The sequence below is a fragment of the Bos indicus genome, chromosome 7, assembly GCF_029378745.1.
Source record: "Bos indicus isolate NIAB-ARS_2022 breed Sahiwal x Tharparkar chromosome 7, NIAB-ARS_B.indTharparkar_mat_pri_1.0, whole genome shotgun sequence".
NCBI classification, from domain to species: Eukaryota; Metazoa; Chordata; class Mammalia; order Artiodactyla; family Bovidae; genus Bos; species Bos indicus.
Window position 1 is genome coordinate 16,043,249 of NC_091766.1, and position 26,249 is coordinate 16,069,497.

Sequence of the window (26,249 nt, forward strand, 5' to 3'; positions counted from 1 at the left end):
CGGCTGCTGTGGAGACCCATCCCTACTCCTGTGCCCCAAGGCTGAGGGTAGCCCCTGTCTGCAGCTGGAGGCTGGGGACCCTCAACCCAGGGAAACTGCCTGCAGCCCAGGCTGCCTCCGGGCTTAGCGAGATGCTTATTCCCTGCAGGAATGTGACAGCCCCGAGAAAAGAGTGAGGTCACGGTCTGTTCCTGTGTCCTTCGATGAGATCAGCTCCCTGGAAATCTTTCCAGCTTTGGAAGTGCCACCTCCAGCTGTTCAAGGTAGCCCAGCCTGGGGGTTTCCTTCATTCAAACAAGTGGGGTAGGGGGTTTCTGCTGGAGGGTCCCCTGGTTGGGGCTAGTGGAGGAGGCTTAGGATCCCCTCGGCAGGAATTGGGCAGAATGCTGGGGGAGGGGTGACATGGCTCCTCCATCATCTGCCCTTCCCCCTCACCCTCCCAGGGGACTCTCAAGCCAAGGTGGGCACAATATTGGAATGACCTCCAACACTCTCTTCCTCCTCTGATTCTGTGTCTTTCTTTGTCTCCTTCTTTTTCTCTGAATCTCTATCTGAAGAGCTTGTGTTCCTCTGGTAACAGAAAGACCTACAGGCCAAACCAGAAGCTACCACTTTCTTTTTCTTTTTATAAAATTTTTTATTTATTAATTTATTTTTTGGCTGCACTGGGTCTTCATGCTGTGTGCAGGATTTCTCTAGTTGCAGCAAGCAGGGGCTACTCTTCAGTGCGGTGCATGGGCTTCTCATTGTAGCGGCTTCTCCTGTTGTGGAGCACAGGCTCTAGGGTGCACAGACTTTAGCAGTTCTGGCACGTGGCTCGAGGGTTCTAGAACACAGGCTCAGTAGATGTGGCACACGAGGCATTCCGAGGCATGTGGAATCTTCCCGGAATCTCCCCTGCATTGGCAGGCAGATTCTTAACCACTGTACCACCAGGGAAGTCCAGGAATTTACCACTTTCCAACAAGTCTCTGAACCTCCTCCACTTTGTCGCTAAGAAAGACAATCAGAGTATCTTCTTAGCGTCACTTTGAGAGTCCACTGACCTAATATGTGTAAAGCGTTTCGCCCTTTGTGAGCTCATGACACACCCAGGACGCTTCCATCCCTGGCTGTCTGTCCTGTTTACAACTCTCCCTCGCCCCGAGGATGGCAAGCCCCATCTGGACCGGCTCCAGGTCTACAGGGGTGCGTTCAGGAGTTGTATGCCAGGCTGGTCCTGCCCCAGGGCACCTTTCACACCTATGTCTCCTGGGGTGGGGGCTGCTTCCAGGCCTGGACCCCCCGGTGCTGGAGTGCATGGAAAAGGATCATGTGGAGCCGAATCATGTGTGAGTGTCTGACCCTTAGGTGGGGGAGGGACCCCCAGGACAGCCAAGGGGGTCAAGGTTTGGGGAAGAGGGATGCAGGGATGTAGCATCGTTGCCCATAAAAGTGAGCAGGGCCAGCCACTGCTGCTGCTGCTAAGTCGCTTCAGTCGTGTCCGATTCTGTGTGACCCCATAGATGGCAGCCCACCAGGCTCCTCCGTCCCTGGGATTCTCCAGGCAAGAACACTGGAGTGGGTTGCCATTTCCTTCTCCAATGCATGAAAGTGAAAAGTGAAAGTGCAGTCACTCAGTCGTGTCCGACTCTAGCGACCCCATGGACTGCAACCCACCAGGCTCCTCCATCCATGGGATTTTCCAGGCAAAAGTACTGGAGTGGGGTGCCATTGCCTTCTCTGAGGGCCAGCCACAGTCCCCCTCTAATAACCTCAGTCTCCTCTCCCACACCAACTTTCTCCCGGCACCTCAGAAGGTTCTCGACAGTATCAGGAGAGGGTTTGGGCCTTCCAGTTAAGGGTTGCATCAGGACCAGGGCCAGGTCAGGCATTCACAGCTCGTTTGGGGAAATGTCTGTCATTGGGGGCAACTGTGGACTATTTTTATCCAACCCCCCCGCTCAGGTTGATTGTCCAGCAGGTGCTTGAAGAACTCCGACAGTACCATGGGTGAGTGGATAGGGGGCCAGGTGTGGGGGAACAGGTGTGTGAGACAGATGTAGAAGGCAGGTGTAGGGGGACGGTGGACAGGGATGGGGGACGCAAGCAGGGAACGGATATGGGAAGACAGGTGTGGGGACAGGTGGAAGAGTGGACGGGTAGAGGGGACATGTGTGAGGATGGGGAGGAATGGGAGGAAAATGAGGACTGGAGAGGTGGGAGGAGGCACAGGTGTGGGGAAGGACAGGACACAGGAGCAAGCTGCCGCTAGCCACGCTGTACCTTTGCACAAACGGGAAAAGGCGGCCCTTTCCCAAAATGCTGCCGTCTGTTGGAAAAATCTTCCCAACATGTTAACTTTGTTTGACCAAGACCTGTTACTACCCTCTGCTGGAAAACCCATCACAATGACCATGTATCCAAGCCCACACGTGGAGGGATGACAGGATCCCTGGTCATGGGCTGCACACCTGTCCACAGGAGCCCTGGGAGAGAGGGGACAGATGAGGGGGCCGCTAGGGGTCAGGGGAAGGGCTGCCGACCCTGTTGTCTGTCCCCTTTGACCTTGCAGGGCCCGGCAGAGGGCTCGATTGTCGGTCTGCCCCGGAGGAGCAGCTTCGAACCTCACCTGGTTTGAGTTCTTGTCTGAGTGAGTACTGAGCTGTGGGCGGGGCAGGCACTGAATTGAGAGGGCAGGGACCTGAGATGGGATGAGGGGTTGGGGCCCCATCCTCTTACTGGAATCACCAGAGAAACAGTGGGGGTGGCAGGGGGCTCCTCATACTCCCTGGCAGGGCAGGGGAAGACTTCTCAGAGGAGGTGACAGCTTGAGCTGGTTTCCAATGGAAAAGTAGGAGTTTGCCGGTATGCTGAGATGAGATGGGGAAAAGAATTGGGTGCCTTCCACAGGAAAGGTGTCGGGGTGGGGCTGGAAGGAGGGGAGGGGAGTCAGCAAAGGCCAGATTGCTGCTGGGAAGCAGAAGTCCACAGCTCTGTGGTGACCAGTGATGGTGAGCACCATCAAGGGTGCAGACCAGAGGCATGGAATCTCCCTCCAGGGACTCGATTCTGCAGGGGTTGGGGTTCTTTGTATTATATGTATTATAATAAATACATGCAATGACTTAATATGTTATTTATTAAATGAGAGTACGCTGGTCATCCAGAAGAGGTAAGATCTAAGGCTTGAGTGTTGGGTGGGAAGAGGGCAGGGGGATTTGAGAGACATCCCATGGGAAGAATGGACAGAGTTTCAGGCTGATAAGATAGGAAGGGGGTGTGAATCAGAGGAAGGAGGCAGAGATGGACAAGGTCCATCAAGGTACCTCAAGCTTGAGACCATGTCACTTTCCCCTAGGCAAACCCAGTCCCCAAGTCTGCTGGAACTTTGCAAACCTCCATAAATGTTGTGTGTGTGTGTGTGTGTGTGTGTGTGTGTGTGTGTGTGTCTGTGTTCAGTCACTCAGTCGGGTCTGACTCTTTGAGACCCTGTAGACTGTAGCCTGCCAGGCTTCTCTGTCCATGGGATTTTTCCAGGCAAGAACACTAGAGTGGTTTGCCATTCTCCTCTCCAGGGGATCTCTCTGATCAAGGGATCAAATCTGGGTCTTCTGCTTGGCAGGTGGATTCTTTACCACTGAGCCACCTGGGAAGCCCTATATATGAATATGAAAGTGAAAGTGTTAGTTGCTCAATCGTGTTTGACTCTTTGCAACCCCATGGACTGTAGCCCACAAGGATCCTCTGTCCGTGGAATTCTCTAGGCACGAATACTGGAGTCGGTTGCCATGCCCTTCTCCAGGAGATCTTTCCGACCCAGGGGTCAAACCTGGGTCTCCCAAATTGCAGCAGATTCTTTTACCATCTGAGCCACCAGGGAAGCTCTCTCTCTATATATATATACGATATATGATAGATATCTATATCTATCTCTCTATATATACATCTATATATTATACATACTATATCTGTATGCAAACTATAGTATATACATACTATACCTATATATATGTCTGTATATATATACAATTGCACTCGTTGCTTGTTGCTGCACAGGCTTTTCTCTAGTTGAGGTGCTCGGGCGTCTCACTGCGGTGGCTTCTCGTGTTGTGGAGCGTGGGCTCTAGGTGCTTGAGCTTCAGTCACTGTGCCTCCCAGGCTCTATAGCACAGGTTCAGTAGTTGTGGCACACCAGCTTCGTTGCCCCACAGCATGTGAGATCTTGCCAGACCAGGAATTGAACCTGTATCTCTTGCATTGGCAAGCAGATTCTTACCCACTGTGCCACCAGGGAAGCCCAGTAAATGTGTTTTGAGTGAATAAGTGAGTGAGAGGAGAGAGAGAGTTCAGGACCACAGCAAGGGTGGAACAGGATAGAGGGGCCTCAGGTAGATTCCAGGTGGATCCCAGGAGTGACATGCAGAACTGGCCAGAAGGGCCTTTTGGGTCTGCTGTAACCCTCCTCACCAAACTCTCCACCCCTTAGGAGTGAGGACAGCATGGGGAAGACGGAGAGAAGCGACAGGGGCACCAAGGTGAAACGCAGCCTGAGCTCCCTGCGCAATCGAGTCACCAGGCAGAAGGAGAAGGTCAGAGGGCTGGGCCAGGGGTTGGGGGGACCCTCTCTGCCTTCTCCAGCTTGCCAGGATGTCCCTGGTCCCAGAGCCCTGTGATTCCAAGTGGGAAGGGACACACAGGGCATTCTACGGTCCACCTCTGTCCCCAACAGGGGAAGACCCCAGTGCATCAGAAGGACAAAGGTCAGGATGCGCGAGAGAGGAAAGAATGTATCAACGGGCACCAGCTGGCTCGAGGAACCTTCTCTGGCCACTCCAGCTGCCCTATGTGCGGCAAACCTTTTCTGAGCTCTGGTGAGTCCGGTGGCCCAGCCCGTCGCCCTGGATGGCAGCCACTTTCTCTGCCTTACTTCCCTTAAATTGCTCCCATGGCCTCCTTCCATCTTTGCATCCTCCCTTTCAGCTCAGGCCAACCATGGCTTCCTGGAGGTCACCAGGAATCCATCCCTAAGAACAGGGGTATTTGGTTAGCTTGGACTGCCCCACACAAGTTCCTTTTTTTAAAAAGTGCTTATTAATTCATTTATGGGGCTGCACCAGATCTTAGGTCCAGCACGCAGTATCTTCAATCTTTGTTTCAGCATGCAGGATATTTAGTTGTGGCATGTGAACTCTCAGTTGCAACATGTGGGATCTAGTTCCCTGACCGGGGATGGAACCCAGGTCCCCTGCCATGGGAGTGCAGAGTGTTAGTCACTGGACCACCAGGGAAGTTTGGGACTCCCAGATTCCCTTTAAGTTTTCGCTTTCGTTGTTGGCAAAATCCAGACTCAGGCAGTGTATTAGTTAGCTACAATCTGGCTGGTTTAAACCACAGAAATGCATTGTCTCAGAGTTCTGGAGAAGTTCAAGATCGAGGTGTCAGCTCCCTCTACAGGTGCTGGGAAGGGGTCCATCCCAAGTGTCTTTCCTGGCTTCCGGAAGTCCAATGGTTTGTGCCAGAAGAACTATGGTCTTCATGTGGCATTTTCCCCACACTCATGTTCATGCCTCAAATCCCCCTTTGCCTGAGGATTAGGGGCCAACCCTAACTCAGTATGACCTCACTGAACTAAATACATTAGCTAATAAGGCCACCTTATGATGCCCTGATGGGGCTTCCCTGGCGGCTCAGTGGTAAAGAATTGCCTGCCAATGCAGGAGAACTGGGTTCGATCCCTGGAGGAGGAAATGGTAACTCACTCCAGTATATTTGCCTGGAGAATTCCATGGACAGTGGAGCCCTGAAGGCTATAGTCTGTAGGGTCGCAAAGAGTCAGACATGATTTAGCAACTTAGCATGCACGCAGGCATGATGTAGTGAAAGGGGTGAGGTCTGTAATATATGAATTGGAGGGAGAGAGAGAGGAGGAGGCAGGATCAGCCCATTAACAGGCAATTTCCTGCCTCCCAGAACAGTCTCTGCTCAGGAAAACATTTTGTTTGTTTTGTTTAGTCGCTAAGCCATGTACGGACTCTTTAGTGACCCCATGACTACAGCCTGCCAGGCTCCTCATCCATGGGATTTCCCAGTGCCATTTCCTTCTCCAGGGGATCTTCCCAACCCAGGGATTGAACCTGTGTCTCCCACATTGGCAGGCAGATTTTTTTTTTTTTACCACTGTGAAACCCAACACAGAAATCAGGAAAAAGTATTGGGTTCCAAAGGCCTTGGAGGGAGATGACTCTGGTCTTTTATGAGATTTAGAACTTCGCTTTTTTTGACAAGGGGCAGAGAGGAGGCACTGGCAACTGCATGCTAGTTGCAAATTCCGGCTGCTGCAGGGTTCCTCCACCTTGGCCCTATTGCTCTTTGAGGCCTGGTCATTCTTTGTTGAGGGAGGGGAGGGCTGTTTTGTGCACTGCAGGATACTGAGCAGCATCCCTTGCCTCCACCCACTAGATGCTGTTAACACCTGCCCCATGAGTCATGTCAGCCAAAAATGTCTCTAGATGTGGCCAAATGTCCCCTGGGGGCTAGGATTGCCCAGGTGAGAATCAGTGGGCGAGTACAACAGAGAATTGGCCCCAGGGTGGGCCATACAGTGACAGCGGTCCCTCCATCCTGGGGGCAGGTGCCTCCTCAAGACCTGAGCCACAGGTTTTGCATTTCTGCCTTGCTTGGCCCCACACGTGGGCATTTTCCTTCTTCCTCATTCCTCCCGTTTTCCGGAGTAGTTTTTGCTGGCGGCAGGCCTGTTGGCTGCTGCAGTCAGGAGTGGACCCATTTGGAGCTTTCTCTCCAAAGATATCCAACCTGCTTTCTGACCCTGTGAACGCTCTCCAGCAGAAGCCACCCAGGCTTTGCAAAGTCTTCAGCATCTTAAAGTCCTTTTAAGCAGCAGGTGAGTGCTAAATTTGCTTTAGTAGTGTCTGACTCTTTGTGACCCCATGGACTGTAGCCCGCCAGGCTCCTCTGTCTATGGGATTCTCCAGGCAAGAATACTGGAGTGGGTTGCCATGCCCTCCTCCAGGGAATCTTCCTGACCAGCAAGTGACTTCTTGTTTCTGCTGACTTCCTTATCTCTTCATCTGGGAGGGGTGGGGGTGAGGTCTGCTGGATACTGGAACCTCCCTGGAAGGCCACGATCAAGCCCTGAGGGGCTCTATCTCAGGCAGCAAATTCAAGGTGCAGGTGGGAAGTTGGCAGAAGGAAGGGTGAGGGCAGAGATCCAGAACTGAGCCAGTACTGATCCAGTAGAGAAATGTATCCATGTTGATGCAGAGTTGAGTATTTTTAAATAAATACACAGATATATTCAAACTACTGCACAATTGCAGTCATCTCACACATTAGCAAAGTAATGCTCAAAATTCTCCAAGCCAACAGTGCGTGAACCATGAACTTCCAGATGTTCAAGCTGGATTTAGAAAAGGCAGAGGAACCAGAGATCAAATTGCCAACATCTGTTGGATCACAGAAAAAGCTAGAGAATTCCAGAAAAACATCTACTTCTGTTTCATTGACTATGCTAAAGCCTTTGACTGTGTAGATCACAACAAACTGTGGAAAATTCTTCAAGAGATGGGAATACCAGACCACCTTACCTGCCTCCTGCGAAACCTATATACAAGTCAAGAAGCAATAGTTAGAACATGGGACATGTTAGGACATGGAACAATGGACTGGTTCAAAATTGGGAAAGGAGTACATTAAGGCTGTATATTGTCATATTGCTTATTTAACTTATATGTAGAGTACATCATATGAAATGCTGGGCTGGATGAAGCACAAGCTGGAATCAAGATTGCCAGGAGAAATATCAATAACCTCAAATATGCAGATAACACCATCCTTATGGAAGAAAGTGAAGAGGAATTAAAGGGCCTGTTGATGAAGGTGAAAGAGGACAGTGAAAGTTGGCTTAGAACTCAACATTCAGAAAACTAAGATCACGGCATCTGGTCCCATCTCTTCACGACAAATAGATGCAGAAACAATGGAAACAGTGACAGACTTTATTCTCTTGGGCTCCAAAATCACTATGGACAGTGACTGCAGCCATGAAATTAAAAGACACTTGCTCCTTGGAAGAAAAGCAATGACAAACATAGACAGTGTATTAAAAAGCAGACATTATTTTCCCCAGAAAGGTCCATATAGTCAACGCTATGGTTTTTCCAGTAGTCATGTACAGATGTAAGAGCTGGGCAATAAAAAGGCTGAGTGCTAAAGAACTGATGCCTTCAAAATGAGGTGCTGGAGAAGACTCTTGGAGTCCTTTGGACAGCAAGGAGATCAAACCAGTCAATACTAAAGGAAATCCTGAATATTCATTGGAAGGACTAAAGCTGAAGCTGAAGCCCCAATGCCTGATGCAAAGAAAAAACACCCTGATGCTGGGAAAGATTGAAGGCAGGAGAAGGGGATGATAGAGGATGAGATGGTTGGATGGCATCACTGACTCAATGGACATGAGTTTGAGCAGACTCATGTTAGAGTTGAGATGGTGAATGGTTAATGTTAATGGTTAAAGTTGAGATGGTGAAGGACAGGGAAGCCTGGCGTGCAACAGTCCATGGGGTGGCAAAGAGTTGGATATGAATGCGTGACTAAACAACAACAAAGGCAAAATTTTATATTTTAAAAGAAAATTAAATTACAGAAGAGCAAAAGTCTAATATGCCAAAGACACTTTGTTTGATGCACTTAATGTCAATAATTGGAGCACTTTTTAAGGCTTTTTTCCTACAAAAAAAAAAAATGGCATCGATAATGGCTCTGTACAATAATATTTAAAATAGTAGGAAGATGAAAACATCTTCATACCATATTTTGGCAAACAGTTCTAAAGACAGCAAACACGCACTCAGTGGATTTTCCTTTGCTTTAAAATGAGCTACCAGTAATTCTAAACCAAGCAAAAATGCATTGTTCCTGGATGGAATATAAGCACTCATACTCGCAAAAATGTTTTGCAATGAGTTCTTGGCTTCTGTGAAAATCCCAAAATAGCAAAGGAGAGATTAGAGTTTATCTTCAGATTCTATGACTGGCTTCCAACAATCTTTTATCAGTAGACTTACAGGCAAAATACTAGACGCTCAGGATCAGATTCCATTCCTTGATGTAAGGATGGAACTCTGTGGATTGCTGTCCTTGGCTAGCATAAACCAGCAAATAACCACGTGTAGAATAAAATGCAAGACAGGCAGAAGGGGTAGCTTAATGGTTTTTTGTTGTTGTTGTTGTTGTTGCAGGAAAAAAAGAATCCATGCTAATACTATGGTGAAACCAATGCTTACTTAGGGATTTTACCATTAGAGTAAGACTCAAGATCAGACTTCAAAGAGACCAGATCTGTAACTTGGAAGTGAAGTGTTTTGCTGCATTTTGGCAATAGACTCTAACTTGGAGTATGCTCAGTTGCTTCAGTCGTGTCTCTTTGCGACCCCATGACTGAACCCCAGCTCCTCTGTCCATGGAATTTTCCAGGCAAGAATACTGGAACAGGTTGCCATTTCCTCCTACAGAGGATCTTCCCAACCCAGGGATCGAACCTGGGTCTCCTACATTGCAGACAGATTCTTTACCACTGAGCCACCTGGGGGAGCAACTTAGAGTATACAACTATCTATTTGAGGACTCTCCTACCCCTCCAGTGGGGGGCAGACCCCTGTCCTCCTGGCAACTTTTCATTTTAGATTTACAGAAAAGTGCAGAGAGAGCTCCCATATACACTTCACCTAGTTTTCCCTCATGTTAATGTCTTGTTGTTCAGTCACTAACTCGTGTCTGACTCTTTACCACCCCATGGGCTGCACTACGCCAGGCTTCCCTGTCCGCCATCTCCCAGAGTCCGCTCAAACTCCTGTCCATTGAGTCAGTGATGCCATCCAACCATCTCATCCTCTGTTGGTGCCCTTCTCCGCCTGCCCTCAATCTTTCCCAGCATCAGGGTCTTTTCCAGTGAGTCAGCTCTTGGCATCACGTGGCCAAAGTATTGGAGCTTCAGCTTCAGCATCGGTCCTTCCAGTGTATATTCAGGGTTGATTTCCTTTAGGATTGACTGATTTGATCTCCTTGCTGTCCAAGGGACTCTCAACAGGACCTCGATACATTTGTCACAACTTAGGAACTAACATTGGTCCAGTACTATTAACCCAATTCTGGATTCTATTCAGATTTCACCAGGTTTGGTTTGGTTCTTTCATTAGTGTTCTCCTTGTTTCAGGATCCAATTCAGATACTACATTCTCTTCAATCATCCTGTCTTCCTAGTCTCTCTGGTCTGTGAGGGTTTCTCTGTCTCGTCTTACTATTCATGACCTTGACAATCCAGAGAAATGCTAGCCAGGTGTCTTGTACGAGGTCCATTAATCTGGGCTTGCCTGATGTTTTGGGGGAGGTTGTTATCATTATTGGTTTTGGGGTTTTGATGGGTTTGTTTTTTGCCATGCCTCTCAGCTTGTGGGATCTTAGCTCCCCAGTCAGGGCTCAAACCCATGTCCTCAGTAGGGAAAGTACGGATTCTTAACCACTGGACGCCCAGAGAATTCCCATGTCTTATGTTTTCTTTTTTAATTGTGAAGGCAATGGCACCCCACTCCAGTACTCTTGCCTGGAAAATCCCATGGACGGAGGAGCCTGGTAGGCTGCAGTCCATGGGGTCGCTAAGAGTCGGACACGACTGAGCGACTTCACTTTCACTTTTCTCTTTCATGCATTGGTGAAGGAAATGGCAACCCACTCCAGTATTCTTGCCTGGAGAATCCCAGGGATGGCGGAGCCTGGTGGGCTGCCGTCTATGGGGTCGCACAGAGTCGGACACGACTGAAGCGACTTAGCATAGCATAGCATAGCATAGCATAGCATAGCATTAGTCGCTCAGTCATGTCTGACTCTTTGCAACTCCATGGACTGTAGCCCGCCAAGGTCCCCTGTTCATGGGAATTCTCTAGACAAGACTATTAGAGTAGGTTGCCATGTCCTCCTCCAGGGGATCTTCTTAACCCAGGGATCAAACCCAGGTCTCCCGCATTGCAGGCGGGTTTTGTTTTTTTTTTCTACCATCTGAGCTACCAGGGAAGCCCTTTTTAAAAATTTATTTATTATTTGTTTTTGGCTGCACTGGGTCTGTGTTGCAGGGCATGGGCCTCTCGTTGCGGTGGCTTCTCTTGTTGCAGAGCACACGCTCTAGGTTCTCAGGCTTCAGTATTTGCAGCACGGGGCGCAGTTGTGTCACATGGGCTTAGCTGTCCCGCAGTATGTGGAATCTTCCCAGACCAGGGATCAAACCTGTGTCCCCTGCATTGGCAGGTGAATTCTTTCCCACGGCACCATCAAGGAAGTCCTGGTGTTTTCTTAAAATTGTAGAGGGGCTATGGGTTTGGGGAACCTTTCTGCCTCATCAGATAAGGGGGTAAGTGCTATCGACATGACATCCTTGAGAATATTAATCTTTATCACCGGGGTAAGGTTAACAACTGCCAGGTTGCTATTTTTCCCGTTTCTCTTCTCTATTCTCTAGAAGCAGGTCACTCAATCCAGCCTACTCTCAGGATGGCAGGAGTCAAATTCCATGTTCTGGAGACAATATTTGACTTTCAGGACAACCCTTTGAGATCAAGGGAGATTGGAGTTCATGTCACAGAAATGATGAGCACTCAACATGGTGCCGGGTACATACGGGCAATGGTAGCACCTATTGTCATCGTCATTTGGCAATATCTCTCTTTTTACACTGTAGTGTTTATTTATAGGCTGTACTGGGTCTTCATTGCTTTGAGTGGACTTCCTCCAGTTGTGGCAAATCGGGGCTACTCTCTAGTTGTGGCAAATGGGGGCTACTCTCTTAATTGCGGTGCATGGGCTTCTCACTGCAGTAGCTTCTCTTGTTACGGAGCACAGGCTCTAAGGCAGGTGGGCTTCAGTAGTTGTGGCACACAGGTTTATTTGCTCCATGGCATGTGGGATCTTCCTGGACCAGGGATTGAATCTGTGTCCCCTGCATTGACAGAAGGATTCTCAGAGCACTGGACCACCAGGGAAGTCCTAGTGCTAGCTCTTGTTATGGAGGCAAAGCTAGCCTTTTAGTTACAGACCCTAACCCTAGGCTCTGACCACAGCCCCACACCTGTCTAAGGGAGCAACGTGAGGCCAGAACACCTGTGTCTCACTCCAGCAGGCTGAGAGCAGGCACCACCCAGGTGTAAGTCACCACAAGCTTACCTCCCATCACAGATATTCAAAGCTAGATGTGACTGACTGTCCCCTTAAGGAAACAGCCCCACTGTAAGTTGAACAGAACAGGAAGTGAATCATGTTCCAGGTAATTAGTGTCTCCAGGGTAAAGCTGAGATGCTTTCCCAGCGACCAGCTCCGCTGGTGGAGTGCCATTCCTGATAGTCCTGTTCCTAGCCTTGACCTTTGGGGCCCCTCCGTGGTCTGACCCCACCTAGCCCTCCACCCTTCTCTGCCACTACTCAACCCCCAAGATCCCCTCGCCCGGCCACCCTGAAGTCTCATGGCTACTCGTGCCGGTCACATGTGCCTTGCTCATTCAGTGCTCTTCCTGGAACTCCTTCCACCACCTAACTCTTACTCATTCTCTAAGACAAAGAGCAAGGCCACCTCCCCCAGGAAGCCTGCATGGGGTGACTTTAAAGCCTGCATGAGGTGACTTTAAATTCCAATGGCTGTCAGCCAAGGGCCACTGTGTCCCCCCTGAAGAATATTTAGCAATGTCTGCAGACATTATGGTCTTCCCAAGTGGCTCAGACAGTAAAGAATCTGCCTGCAACTCAGGAGACCTGGGTTCGATCCCTGGGTCAGGAAGATTCCCTGGAGAAGGGCATGGCAACCCACTCCAGTATTCTTGCCTGGAGAATCCCATGGACAGAGGACTTTCATGCATTGAAGGAAACTGGTGGGGCTACAGTCCATAGCGTCGCAGACTCCACTGAGTGACTGAGCACAAGCATGAACTGTCATTAGTAGCAAAACTGAGAAACACAGATCCTTAGCTCTTGGCAGAGTCCCTGGCCCATGATAAGGACTCAGTAAAAGCAGGAAATGGTTAGATGGATAAGAGGAAGACAAGAGATGCCTCTTCTTTCTGACAGGCCCCTTGAAAGGGTTTAGGGGAGAACTTTGTCAACCTGAAGGTAACAAAGGGAGCTCTAGATATAAGGATCATGCCACTCTTCCTGCTTAAAATCTTTCAGTGACTCCCCACTGCCTTTGGGATAAAGTCCAAAAGTTATGGGCATTCAGAGTGATCATTTACAGATCCATCGAGACCTCAAAAGTACCTGTGTCTGGGCTTCTGACCTCAACTGGGGTGGGTGTCTGATGACCTCCACTGGGGTGGGATTCTTGCACTTTTGGACCCTCCAACTCCCTAGACGTGTTCCCTCTCCTGATCATGAAGTCTGGACTTAAACCGAAGGCAGGTCACTTGGGGACTCCGCCACCCAGGTTCTAAATTGAGAGCTGTCAAACACAGATTGTGTGTGGCTTTATTATTATTATTTATTTGGCTGCACCAGGTCTTGGTTGAGGCACGTGGGATCTTTCAGTTGCAGCATGCAGGACTTTTAGTTCAGCATTCAAACTCTTAGTTGTGGCATGTGGGATCTAGTTCCCTGACCAGGGATTAAACCCAGACCCCTCGCATTGGGAGCATGGAGTCTTTGCCACTGGATCACTAGGGACATCCTGATTGTGTGTGTTTTGAAGTAAGATTATTTGGGGGTGATCTTGACCTGGTTGACTAGCTTGGACCTTAGGTGAAAGCTCTTTGGCTCCTCTCCTGGTTCTTACCCACCCTCTTCACCTATGGAGGGCCTGGATTAGACAAATCTCAGGACTGGGGTGGCTGATGGTATTTGAGGGGATGCTGGCACATGGAGGGGCATCTGGCATGTCTATAGGCGTCTGAAAACACCTCTGTGGGGGTGTCCAGCATGTGTTTCATCCTCTGAACACCCCTTTGGGGGTTTCTAATAGCATCTGTGTTGGAGGGAATCTAGAAGTTTCCATGTGGGGCTTGATATATTCCAGAGTGTCTGAAAGCCTGTTTGTGGGTAGTTGATGGCTACTGGATGAAGGTGTCCAGTACTTTTGAGATATTTGGCATGTTTTTCAGATTCTGAATAGTTTGGGGGTATTTAAGGGACCTACTGCTGCTGCTAAGTTGCTCCAGTCATATCCGACTCTGTGCAACACCATAGACGGCAGCCCACTAGGCTCCCATGTCCCTGGGATTCTCCAGGCAAGAACACTGGAGTGGGTTGCCATTTCCTTCAATGCATGAAAGAGAAAAGTGAAAGTGAAGTCGCTCAGTCTTGTCCAACTCTTAGCGACCCCAAGGACTGCAGCCTACCAGGCTCCTCCGTCCATGGGATTTTCTGGGCAAGAGTACTGGAGTGGGTTGCCCTTGCCTTCTCCGTGAGAAGGGATCTACAAGGGGTGTCTATTTTCCCATGCCTGAAAGTGAGTTTTGAGTATCTGATGGTATCTGCCTGGGTTTCTGAAATGTGTTTGGGGTATCCGGTGGTATCTATGTTGCAGTGTCTGGGATCACCTGAGAGATAAATGACTCATGTTTTCAAGACTTGTAAATTTTCACTTCCTGTAACCTAGGATGCCACTTCTTCGCAGGAGACAGACCTGTTCTCTCCATTTCTTGCATCCTCCCCTCTCACACTTCTCTCCCCCGGGGTTAATCCCCCTTTGATGTCCCCAGGCTTCCACGGTACCCCACTTTCTGCCTCTAGATACCCCTAACTCCCCAAGTCGCCCCCCGCCCAGCCCTGCTATCCTCTACCAGGAAACCCCTCCCAGACCTGCTAATTACCCACGTCCCCGATGACTCCACAAAACTTCCCTCAACCCCAATAATCTCTCCTTAAGATTCCTTCTAAGCGCCTCCCAGTCCCGCGAATACCTCGGGGCCCCACTGACCGCCTCCCCCCAAACGGCTCCCAACCCCGCTGATTTCCTCTCATGACCTCCCTCCCCTAGACGCCCCTCTGCCCGACTGACCCGCCCCTCAAGGATCGCCCTCACCCTCCTCGAAAGTACCTTTCAGTCCCTTCGCCTTGCCTAAGCTCGAGCTAAAGACCCCTGCCTGCATCATCACCAGGATAAGCCTTAATGTCCCAGGTTCGTGCGACCCACCGACCCTCGAGCCACGCCCCCTTCCGCGTCCACACCCTCTGATCCGCCCTTGGGGGCGAGGCCGCGCGTGCGCATCTCACCCCCGTGGCTTCCCGCTTCCGGCTCCGAGCCGAGGGCAGCCGTGGACCCCGGGAGGCCGGGCTGCAGCAGCGGTGGGGAAGCTAACGGAGTTGCGGGCGGCGAGTGACCTGCGGCGGACTGAGGTGAGGGCGGCGGGGCAGGTCTGAGGAGAACGAGGCTCGGGAGGAGGCCTCGGGCCCCACGAAGGCGTCGTCGGTTCCCGCGGGTGGCCTCGGGCGCAGGACCCCCGAGGCTGCCTCGGCTTCGGGGCCGGCCCCCGTGGGCTCGTCCAAACTGGTGGGTGGATCCTGCAGTGCAGGCTGTCCCTTCCGTGCATGCAGGCTCTGTTTGGAGAAGGCACAGTTCAGACGATGCCCGCCGGCTCCGGCCGAGCCCCAGCCCTCGGGCAGTGCAACCTCCCTGGTTCAACAGGGAGAGGACTCGGCGTCCGGGATCTGGAGCTCCCGGGGCAGGACCTGAGATGTGGTGATAACTCAGCACTGGGGGACTTGAAGCCCCCGAGCATCGCTCACTCCGTGGAGCCCACGTCCTCCTGCCAGTTGATCGTTAGGGTCACAAAATCATAGGAAGTGTGTGTGCTTTGGGTCTTTAGTTCTCCCTCCAGTTTCTTTCTTGTGGGAGAATTTAGATGGTGCGGTGCAGGAATCAGAGGCCCTTGGTCCTTGCATGGTTTATTGTAGCTGTCTTCTCCTCCTCTCTTCTACCTGGTTCTCTGTTGAGATCGAAGTGGTAGAAGAGATGGCTGGCCCAGGGGATCAAAAGCGTTGGCGAAGTTTTACCTCGGAAATGAAGAACACAACTTTTCTTCCTTTTGTCTCCGTTTGGGGGAGAGTGGAACTCCAGCCAGGATCGTAGACGGGCAGGTCTCTTCTTGTTGACTAGAGAAAGTTCAGGACAGGTGAACAGCCCTATGGCCAAGGGCGATGTGGGGATGGTTTTGCAGGTATCCGGGTGAATGATTAATTCTGGAGTTGTATGGAGAAGTGTCAAGAGCACAGGCTTAAGTGTCAAATCACATCTGGGTTCTTCTGGTCCCAGTTTCCACCACTTAAGTCACAGTCTCCCCATCTTTAAACCCAGAATGAGGATCAGTTGTGGATTTGATGAGGTAATACATGTAAGGTGGGAAGCACAGCCCCTGGCATATGGTGAATGCTCAATAAATGTTATATATTCTGTGCATGTGGTATGCCCCCAGGTCTGTATTTTAATTTTTTATTTTTACTGAAATATAGTTGATTACAATGTTGTTTTACTTTCAAGTGTACAGCAGAGTGATTCAGTGATACATATATATATTTGTTGTTGGTTAGTCACTAAGTTGTGTCCGACTCTGTGACCCTATGGACTGTAGCCTACCAGGCTCCTCTGTCCATAGGATTTCCCAGGCAAGAATACTGGAGTGGGTTGCCGTTTCCTTCTCAAGGGGATCTTCTCAACCCAGGGATCAAATGTGCATCTCCTGCATTTCAGGCAGATTCTTCACTGCTGAGCTACCGGGGATTCCATATATACAAATATATTCCCATATATGTATATTCCTATATGTATATATACACACATATATACATTCTTTTTCATACTCTCTTCTGTTATAGTTTTTTACACGATAGTTCCCTGTGCTATACAGTAGATCCTTGCTGTTTACCTGTTTTATATATAAACAGGTAAACAACAGGTGTGTGTATGTTAATCCCAAATTTTTAATTTATCTTCCTGCCATCCCCTTTGGTAACCCTAAGTTTGTTTTCTATGTCTGTGAGTCTATTTCTGTTTTGTAGTTACATTCATTCGTATCATTTCTTTAGATTCCACCTGTAAATGATACCATATGATATTTGTCTTTCTCTGACTGACTTCATTTAATACTCTAGGTCCATCCATATTGCTGCAAATGGCATTATTTCTTTTTTCTTTTTTTTTTAAATCTCAGGCCCATATTTTTCAGTCGACATTCCGAGTAATAAAGAGTCTGGAGAATGTGAGCATCTCAGTTGTTGTTTGGACTGGGTTGCAATTTATGTTTTATCAGTAGTTTGCTAGTTCTGTGGGTCAAGCCCTTCTAAGGGGGTGGAAGAAGCTGTGCAAAAACGAGTAAGAGGGGCTTCCCCGGCGGTGCAGTGTCTAGGGCTCTGTGCTTCCATTGCAGGGCAAAGGTTTGGTCCCTGGTCAGGGAACTAAAATCTTGCATGCAGCACAGCTCAGCCCAAAAATAAAGGAGTGGGGTAGTTTTTTTAATTCTGGTCAGTGTAACTTGTTTGCATTGTGTATCGCTTACTTCCCGCTTCAGTGGCATGAAGGAGAGAAAGGAGATTCTTTGAATCTCTTTTCTTTCTCTTTTTTTCTTCAGTCGAGGTAAGAACGCCCCCACATTGAAAGCGTGGTAGCACGTACATTGTTCCTGGTGGAAACCTTGGTATACTTTTCATTGTCACACAGTAGCGATTACAGCCAGTTGCCCTTGTCACCAGCGCACCCCCACCCCACCCCCGGCCTAGGGCTGTGGTCACCAGCTGTGCCTCCCTGGCTGTTTACCTTCCACGTGCTTAGCATATTTCTGATCCTCGTGTCAAGGTCTCCTTCATTTTTCTTCACTCGTCCTGGGTCCTGTTTCCATTTCCGCAAATTCCACCCATGACTTTTTAAACATTTTCCTCTAGGCTCTCTTAAGTCATTTTAAGCCCAGAGGCTTTGTTAGGTCCAGCTAGTCACTGTTTCTTCATTATTTGTGACTTAAACTTTACTTTTCCCCTGAAAGTGGTGAAGAGCTGCTCTTGGTTTGTAAACCCTCTCTCCAGGTGCAAAGCAATTCCCTGCACAGCTCCTGAGCGGCCACTAGGAATTTTTCTGGAGGAGGAATGTGGCTGATGGGGGAGGGGCAGTCTGATTCAAATAATGTCCTCCAGGAGGCCTCAGTGAAAGGACCCCTGCAGCTACGCTTTTTTTGAGTGTGCGATTAAAATTGCCTTGGGTGTAAGCAGTAAAATTGCCTTGGGCGTAAACGGTAAAATTGCCTTGGGTGTAAGCGGTAAAGAATCCACCTGCAATGCCAGAGACACAGGAGACTCAGGTTCAGTCCCTGGACAAGGAAACGACAACCTACTCCAGTATTCTTGCCTGGAAAATCCCATGGAGAGAGGAGGCTGGTGGGCTGCAATCCATACGGTTGCAAAGAGAGCCACAGCTAAACACAGAGGTAAGCAGGCTAACTAAATTCAACTGGTATGCTGCTTCTCTGCTTTGGTTCTTGAGTAGATTCATAGTTGCCATTGAGATTAAAGTTGCAGTTGTGAGGAGGGAGGAGCGTTCAGGATGGGGAACACATGTATACCTGTGGCGGATTCATTTCAATATTTGGCAAAACCAATACAATATTGTAAAGTTTAAAAATAAAATAAAATTAAAAAAAAAAAAAGAATCTAAAAAAAAAAGTTGCAGTTGGTTTTGTTCAAAGTATCACCATATCTTGAGAAAATTATTCTAAAGATTTTAAGGAAGGGGCTATATATTTAACATATTGCAGGTGGTTACATTCTGAATGCATGTCAATTTTTTTTAACTGGCATATAATTGCTTTACAATGTTGCGTTAGTTTCTGCTGCACAACAATGGTGAATCAGCCATGCTGTTGCTGCTGCTAAGTCGCTTCAGTCGTGTCCGAATCTCTGCGACCCCATAGACGGCAGCCCACCAGGCTCTGCTGTTCCTGGGATTCTCCAGGCAAGAACACTGGAGTGGGTTGCCATTTCCTTCTCCAATGCATGAAAGTGAAAAGTGAAAGTGAAGTTGCTCAGTTGTGTCTGATTCTTAGCGACCCCATGGACTGCAGCCCACCAGGTTCCTCCGTCCATGGGATTTTCCAGGCAAGAGTACTGGAGTGGGGTGCCGTTGCCTTCTCCTGTATACATATACCTCCTCCCTCTTGAGTCTCCCTCCCACGCCCCCATCCCACAGAGCGCGGGGCTGAGCCCCCTGTGCTATACAGCAGTTCCCACTAGCTATCTGTTTTACACACGGTAGTGCATATATGGCTTCCCTGGTGGTTCAGCGGTAAAGAATCCACCTGCCAGTGCAGGAGATGCAAGCTCGATCCCTGAATTAGAAGATCCTCTGGAGGAGGAAATGGTGTAAATGTCAGTGCAAGTGTCTCTAGTCGTCCACCCTCTCCTTCCCACCACCACCACCACCACCACCACCTCATGTCCACAAGTCTCTTCTCTACATCTGTAAATGCATGTCACTTTAAAAGAAAAAAAAAAAAGCTTCATTAAAACATAATTCACATACCATAAAATTCACCCTTTTAAAGGGTGCCTTTCTGTGGGTTTTAGAACATTCACAAGCTCACACAACTGTCACCACTGTCAACCGCCGGGACATTTTATCAGCTGGTCATTCCTACAGATGGGTTTCAGGAGGAGAGAAAGGCCACAGTAAGAGGGTCTAAGTGGGTGCCCCCTCCATCACAGTGTGGGGTGCAGGGACGGCAGGACCCCATCAGACTGCTTGGCTGGAATCCATTGTGATCCCATGAGGACAATTTGTTGTTCAGTCACTCGGTTGTGTCTGACTCTTTGCAACCCCGAAGACTGCAGCACACCAGGACAGTTACACTGTTCATGGATGACTCTGATTTGCTGAGATTAATTTTCAGAGGGAAATTGAATTTAGAAGAATAACTTGTGAAGTCATCCACAGTAGGGTTAGTGTACTCCTCCGTCCCCTCATAAGAGTGAAATGGACAGTAACTGACCAGATACAATGGGGAGCATCCCTGGGCATCATGGCAGTAAGGGAATCAGCTCTGGGTCATCTGGGAGTCAGTTCTCATCATGCCAGGACATGGGAGTGATGGCAGATCCTTGTGACCCTTTGCATCATCCCCTCAGGGGCTCTCTGTCTAAGAACTGAAAGAGAAACAGGAAGATGGAAAGATGGAGACCCTCAGACACTGCTGGTAGGACTGTAGAACAGGGCAGCAACTGTGAAAACAGTCTGGCAGTGCCTCTAAAGGTCAGACATTAGATTTACCATAAGATCCAGCAGTTCCACCCCTAGGTATGTGCCAAAGAGAAAAGAAAGCCTCCTGCTGCTAAGTCGCTTCAGTCGTGTCCGACTCTGTGAGACCCCATAGACGGCAGCCCACCAGGCTCCCCTGTCCCTGGGATTCTCCAGGCAAGAACACTGGAGTGGGTTTCCATTTCCTTCTCCAATGCATGAAAGTGAAAAGTGAAAGTGAAGTTGCTCAGTCGTGTCGGACTCTTAGCGACCCCATGGACTGCAGCCCACCAGGCTCTTCCGTCCATGGGATTCTCCAGGCAAGAGTACTGGACTGGGGTGCCAAAGCCTAGGTCTACACAAAAATTGGCACAAAAACATCACAGGAGCATTGTTCACAACAGCCAAAGAGTAGAAACAATCTCAATGTCCATCAGCTGATGAATGGATAAAGAAAACGTGGGCCAGGAAGTTCCCTGTGGCCTCAGGATTCCAGGCTTTCACTGTTGTGACTCCAGTTTAGTCCCTGGTCAGGGAACTGAGACCTCACAAGCCATGCAGTGTGGCCAAAAAAAAAAAGGAAGAATGGGTGAAAGAAAATGTGGGCCATCCATGCGGTGGACTGTTCTTCAGCAGTGCAAAGGAATGAAGCATTGACACACTCTACAACTTGGCTGAGTCTCAAAACTGTGTGAAAGCTCAATGAAAGAAGCCAGTCCCCAAAGGCCACATAGGGTCTGATTCCATTTACACAGAATATCCAGAACAGGCAAATTCATGGAGACACCAGAAAAGTAGATTAGTGGTTGCCTGGGGTGGGGAGAGGGGGAAATGGTGAGTGACAGCTAAGGGGTCCAGGCTTCCTTTTGAGGGTAAGGAAAATGTTCTGAAACTGACACACAACTCTGAATAAACTGAAAGCCATCGGACTGTACACTTGAAAAGGATGACTTACGTAGTATTTTAATTCCATTTCAAGAAAGCTGTTGAGGGGCTTCCCCGGTGGCTCAGTGGTAAAGAATCCACCTGCAATGCAGGAGACCCGGATTCAATCTCTGGGTCAAGAAGATCCCCTGCAGAAGGAAATGGCAACTTGCTTCAGTATTCTTGCCTGGGAAATCCCATGGAGAGAAGAGCCTGGTGGGCTACAGCCCATAGGGTCACAAAGAGTCGGATGTGATTTAGCGACTAAACGAGAAAGTAGATTATAGACTCAGGTCCCTGCCACGTGGGAGACAGTTAGGGTCCTCAGTGCTGTCCGTTAGGACAGGCCAGTTGAGGCAGAGACTTGGGGTCACAGTGTCACCCTGGCTGTGTCCCAGGCGGGAGAGTCCTCTGTGGAGGGGTGGTGGCCAGGCCAGGCCTCAGCGGCTGTGAGCAGAGGGAGAATGGTGTACAGAGGCTCAGAGTCAGGAAATGATGTGCCATCCATCGTATCTTATAGGCCAGGGTGGACCCAATGGCGGCCTCCATCCTCGGGTGGCGGAACAGGAAAGGGGGGAGTCTGGAGACAGGGTGGCCTGAGAGGTGATGATCCGTTGAACCCAAACAAACAAGGACTGTAGAAAGAGGACAGAGTTCAGGTCGCTTCACAGGTAGATGAGTGAGGGCTTTGTCGGTGGTAGTGTGGGAGAGAGGGTGACGGAGGTGACCAGATGGATGCTGGGCCCCAACGTCATCAGCTAGGAGAACGCTTCCCTACACAGCCTGCAGCTCCCAGGAGCCTACCCTCACTGGTCTGGCTAGTTGGAGCTCTCTCCAAGTTTGTCTTGCTTTGAAGATTGGGGAAGACTGTGCCCTCCCGTCAGATCAAGGCTCTCTTCTCGCCTCCCCACCTCCACCCCATCCCAGGGTCTTTCAGAGGTCTAGAACATTGAAAAGTATTCATCTGTAGACCACCAGGGACCCTGAAGTTGTAGCTCTTTGGGATGGAAGGGGAGCGGGGCAGAAGGGTAACCCATGGCACTCGCAATCTTTAGTTGGGGCATGTGGAATCAAGTTCCCCAACCAGGGATGGAACCCCTGCCCCCTGCATGGGGAGCGAGGAGTCTTAGCCAGCTGGACCCTCAGGAAAGTCCCACGGTGTCTATTTAGAAAGCAGGCGCTGCCTGCTAGGGGTTGGGGGAAGAGGCGGGGAGGGGAGAGTTGGAGAATCCAGCAGCAAAGTGATGTGAAAACCTTCAAAAATGAAATCTGACAGCAGAACAGCAACCTGACTCGTGTGCTTATGTAACCAGCCTCAGAAGCCTGATGCCCTTCAGCCGGCTGATTTCCCATCCTTGCTTTTCCAGGCTTTTCTGGCCATTTCCAGCAGGCATCAGCTAACACACACACACACCAAGGTGTTATTCATGGAGAGTTGTGGTTCTAGAGATCAAGGAGACATCTACATCTCTTTTCTGTTCTGGAACTATAGCGGACCTCTCCCACCCCATTGATCCTGTGGAAATATGGCCCAAAGATGCCCATGTCCTAACCCCCAAGAACTTTGAATAGATGACCTACCGTGGCCAAAAGGAATTTTGCAGGTGTGAGTTAGTTAAGGATCTGGAGGTGGGGAGATAATCCTTGGTTATCTAGATGGCTCCAGTGTCGTCACTAGGGTCTTTATGCAAGGGAGGCGGGAGGGTCTGGGTCAGAGAAGGTGATGCTATGACCAAAGCAGAGGTCAGAGACAGGTTAGAAGATGCTAGCTTTAGGACTTCCCTGTGGTCCAGTAGTTAAGAATCTGCCTGCTGATTCAGGGATCATGGGTTCAGTCCCTGGTCCAGGAAGATTCCACATGCTTCAATGCAACTAAGCCTCAGAGCTCTAGAGCCTATGCTCTGCAACAAAAGGAACCACCACAGTGAGAAGCCCGCATACCCCAACTAGAGAGTAGCCCCAACTCACTGCAAATGGAGAAAGCCTGTGCACAGCAGTGAACACCCGTGTAGCCAAAAATAAATAAATAAACATGTATAAAACATTTTTCAAAAGAAGATGCTGGCTTTGAAGATGGAGGAAGGGGCCACGAACCACGGGAAGCAGGCAGCCTCTAGAAGCTGAAAGAGGTCAGGAAACATTCTACCCTGGAGCCTCTGGAAGGATCGCAACCCTGCTGTTTCAGACTTCAGACCTCCAGAACCAAAAGAGAATATATTTGTGTTGTTCTCAGCCATTGTTTGTGGTAGATTGACACAAACAAAATAGCAAAATTGCACACCTGGTTTCCCATGCGGCTCAGCAGTAAAGAATCCACCTGCCAATGCAGGAGACGCGAGTTCGATCCCTGAGTCAGGAAGGTCCCTTGGAGGAGGACAGGGCAACCTACTCCAGTATTGTTGCCTGGAGAATCCCATGGGCAGAGGAGCCTGGCGGGCTACAGTCCGTGGGATTGCAAAGAGTCAGACAAAACTAAAGTGACTGAGCGCACAGCACACCTGGTTTTCCTCTTGTCTGACTCGGGAGCCCCCGGCTCACAGCCCTGCCCTGCCTCACTTTCCCTTCTCACTGCAGGCCTTTGTCAGGAGGCCACTGTCACTCCTCCTTTGCTGGCCTGCCTCGAGGCCCCTTCTCTGCACACAGGACCATGAGCACCTGGACACAAAGATGACAGCAGGGCACTTGGGTCTGCTTCTGTCCTGTTGGGGAGGCTACCTGAACTCTCTAATCCTTGGTTTCCTGTCCATCGCATTACAAACATACCACTCCTTGCTTCCTAGGGCTGTTATTGCTAGTGGAGCGCTCCCACAGCGTCTGGGTGTGTTTGTTCATTCGCTCACTCGGTCATTCATTCATTCAGCAGATTATTTATTATCCGGTACCTGCTGTGAACCAGGTCCTAGAATTGCAACAGTGAATGCAACTTTGCTCTTTGTGTTTTTAACTTTAAAGAATCACGTCTTTCAAAATGAATAAATGGATAGTTTTTTCCTTAAATGAAGTGCAACCACAGTGGTCTCCTCCAGAAATCCAAGGAACAGTTATTTTAAGTCCCACCTGGTAAATCAGTGCTTCCAAATCTGTCACCAGGTTCCCCCTTCCACCCCAGCCCCGCTGATGATCAGGAAGCTAAAACCTTCCTTGGGGTGTTTTTCCTTCTTCTAGAATGTTCCCAGAGCTTCAATCAAAGGGGAAGACTTCCCCACCTACTGGGGTGAGCTCTGCCATTCACAGGCTCAACCATTCTGCTGCTCCTTTTTTTAATTGGGGTATTATAATTCATGGGGCTTCCCTCGAGGCTCAGACAGTAAAGAATCTGCCCGCAATGAGGGAGACCTAGGTTCAATCCCTGGGTTGGGAAGAGCCCCTGGAGAAGGGAATGGTTCCTCCTCCAGTATTCTTGCCTGGAAAATTCATATACCATAATATTCACCCTTTTAAAACGTATGAGTCAGTGGTTTGTAATATAGTCACAGTGTTGTGCAATCATACCCACTGTCTTAATTCCAGAACATTCTCACCATCCACAATGGAAATCTCGTACCCATTAGCCATCACTCCCCTTTTCCCCATCCCCAGGCACAAATCTACTTCCCATCTCTATGTACTTGCCTATTCTGGACATTTCCTATCAATGAAATCACAACAGGCAGCCTTTTGCATCTGATTTATTTTACTTAATGTAACGTTTTCAGGCTTCATCCATGTTGTCACCTGGATCTAGCTGTGTTTTGTTTTGTTTTAAATAAGTATTTATTTTGGCCGCACTGGGTCTTAGTTGAGGCATGCGAACTGTTGCAGCATGCAGGATCTAGTTCGCAAACCAGGGACCAGACCCAGGCCGCCTGCGTTGGGAGTGTGGAGTCTTAGCCACTGGACCACCAGGGAAGTCCCTATATATTCTTTTCCACTTTCTTTTCCCTGGTGGTTTGTCCCCAGCTATTGAATGTAGTTCCCCGTGCTGTGCAATAGGGCCTTGTTAATCCTTTCTTCCGCCTCCGTCTTCACGTGGCCTCCTCCTCTGGTGCCTGTCTCCATATCTGTGTGTCTCTCCGCGTCCAAATATCCCTCTTCTTTCCCTTATAAAGACACCATCATTTGGATCTCGGGCCCACCCTAAATCCGGGATGATCTCATCTTGAGATCCTTGACTTGATTATATCTGCAGAGACCCCATGTCCAAATAAGGCCACCTTCTGGGGTTCCGGGTGGACATGAAACTGGGGGGGATTTTATGCCACCCACCGCAGGAGCTCTGTGTTTCCAGTGACTTGTAAATGAGAACAGGCTTACAGGAGTTGCTAGTACTTAATCCGTACATTCTTTAGAACACATCGTAACTTCCAGGTATTTTAAAATTAAGGGTTGGACTCGAGCTCGCTCTCAGGAGCCCAGTTTAAGTGAGGAGAGGAAAGAGATTGACCTTAAGGAGAACTAGTTCCTTGCTTGGGAAGCGTCTAAATCTGAATCCTCTGTGGGTATAATTTGCTGTAAAGTATAAATTGGTGCCTAATACATTACAGTGGGTCAAAATGTTTGGCTATTTGCCTGTCCTCTGCATAATCTGCTCCTTCTCCATGTGTTCAGATACCACCCTCTTAAATACAAAAGTCTTGTTGCCTTAGAGAGGGAAAAAAAGTTCTGTCTGCCCAGCCCTCCACCTAGCTTACATAAGCACATGAAAAGTGTTTTCTCCCTGACCTTGAGACATGAGATATATTAAAATGTATTCAAGCTCACAGCGTTGCAGTACTAAAAGGAATACTAATGAAGGTTTTGCAAGGTTCTGGAATTTTCCAAATGTAGGAGCCAGTTAGAACCAGCATTCTCAGGACAGTGGGGATCTTGAGATGGTCAGAAACCCACCCCTCATACCTGTTTGCTACCAACATGAGCCGTTTCAGGGCTCTGGAATTCAGTAATGACTCCACACAGCTAAACCACTTCCCTGCTTCCTTTATTCCATTCCCTGTGTGTGTCAGGAATTAAAAAGGGGAGTATCACATGAGCCCTTCTGGGTGCATGTTGATTGCAGGGAATAGGCCCTCCTTTCCAAAACAAACCAATTAGATACAGTAGACCAG

General features: G+C 49.2%; 1 protein-coding gene across 6 annotated transcripts in view; it reads left to right on the forward strand.

Annotated features, from left to right (window-relative positions):
- The window catches only part of ARHGEF18 (Rho/Rac guanine nucleotide exchange factor 18), a 100,163-nt gene that overhangs the window by 31,298 nt on the left and 42,616 nt on the right, over positions 1-26,249 (forward strand). For 5 of the 6 annotated variants that reach the window (XM_019964221.2, XM_019964223.2, XM_070792020.1 and 2 more), the window contains 6 exons: positions 149-263; positions 1,274-1,331; positions 1,948-1,992; positions 2,555-2,632; positions 4,469-4,571; positions 4,712-4,853. In XM_019964221.2, the coding sequence (XP_019819780.2) occupies positions 149-263; positions 1,274-1,331; positions 1,948-1,992; positions 2,555-2,632; positions 4,469-4,571; positions 4,712-4,853 (541 nt within the window). Of the gene's footprint in view, positions 1-148; positions 264-1,273; positions 1,332-1,947; positions 1,993-2,554; positions 2,633-4,468; positions 4,572-4,711; positions 4,854-10,836; positions 15,366-26,249 lie in introns of those variants that run through there. The other variant, XM_019964224.2, reaches the window with a different exon arrangement.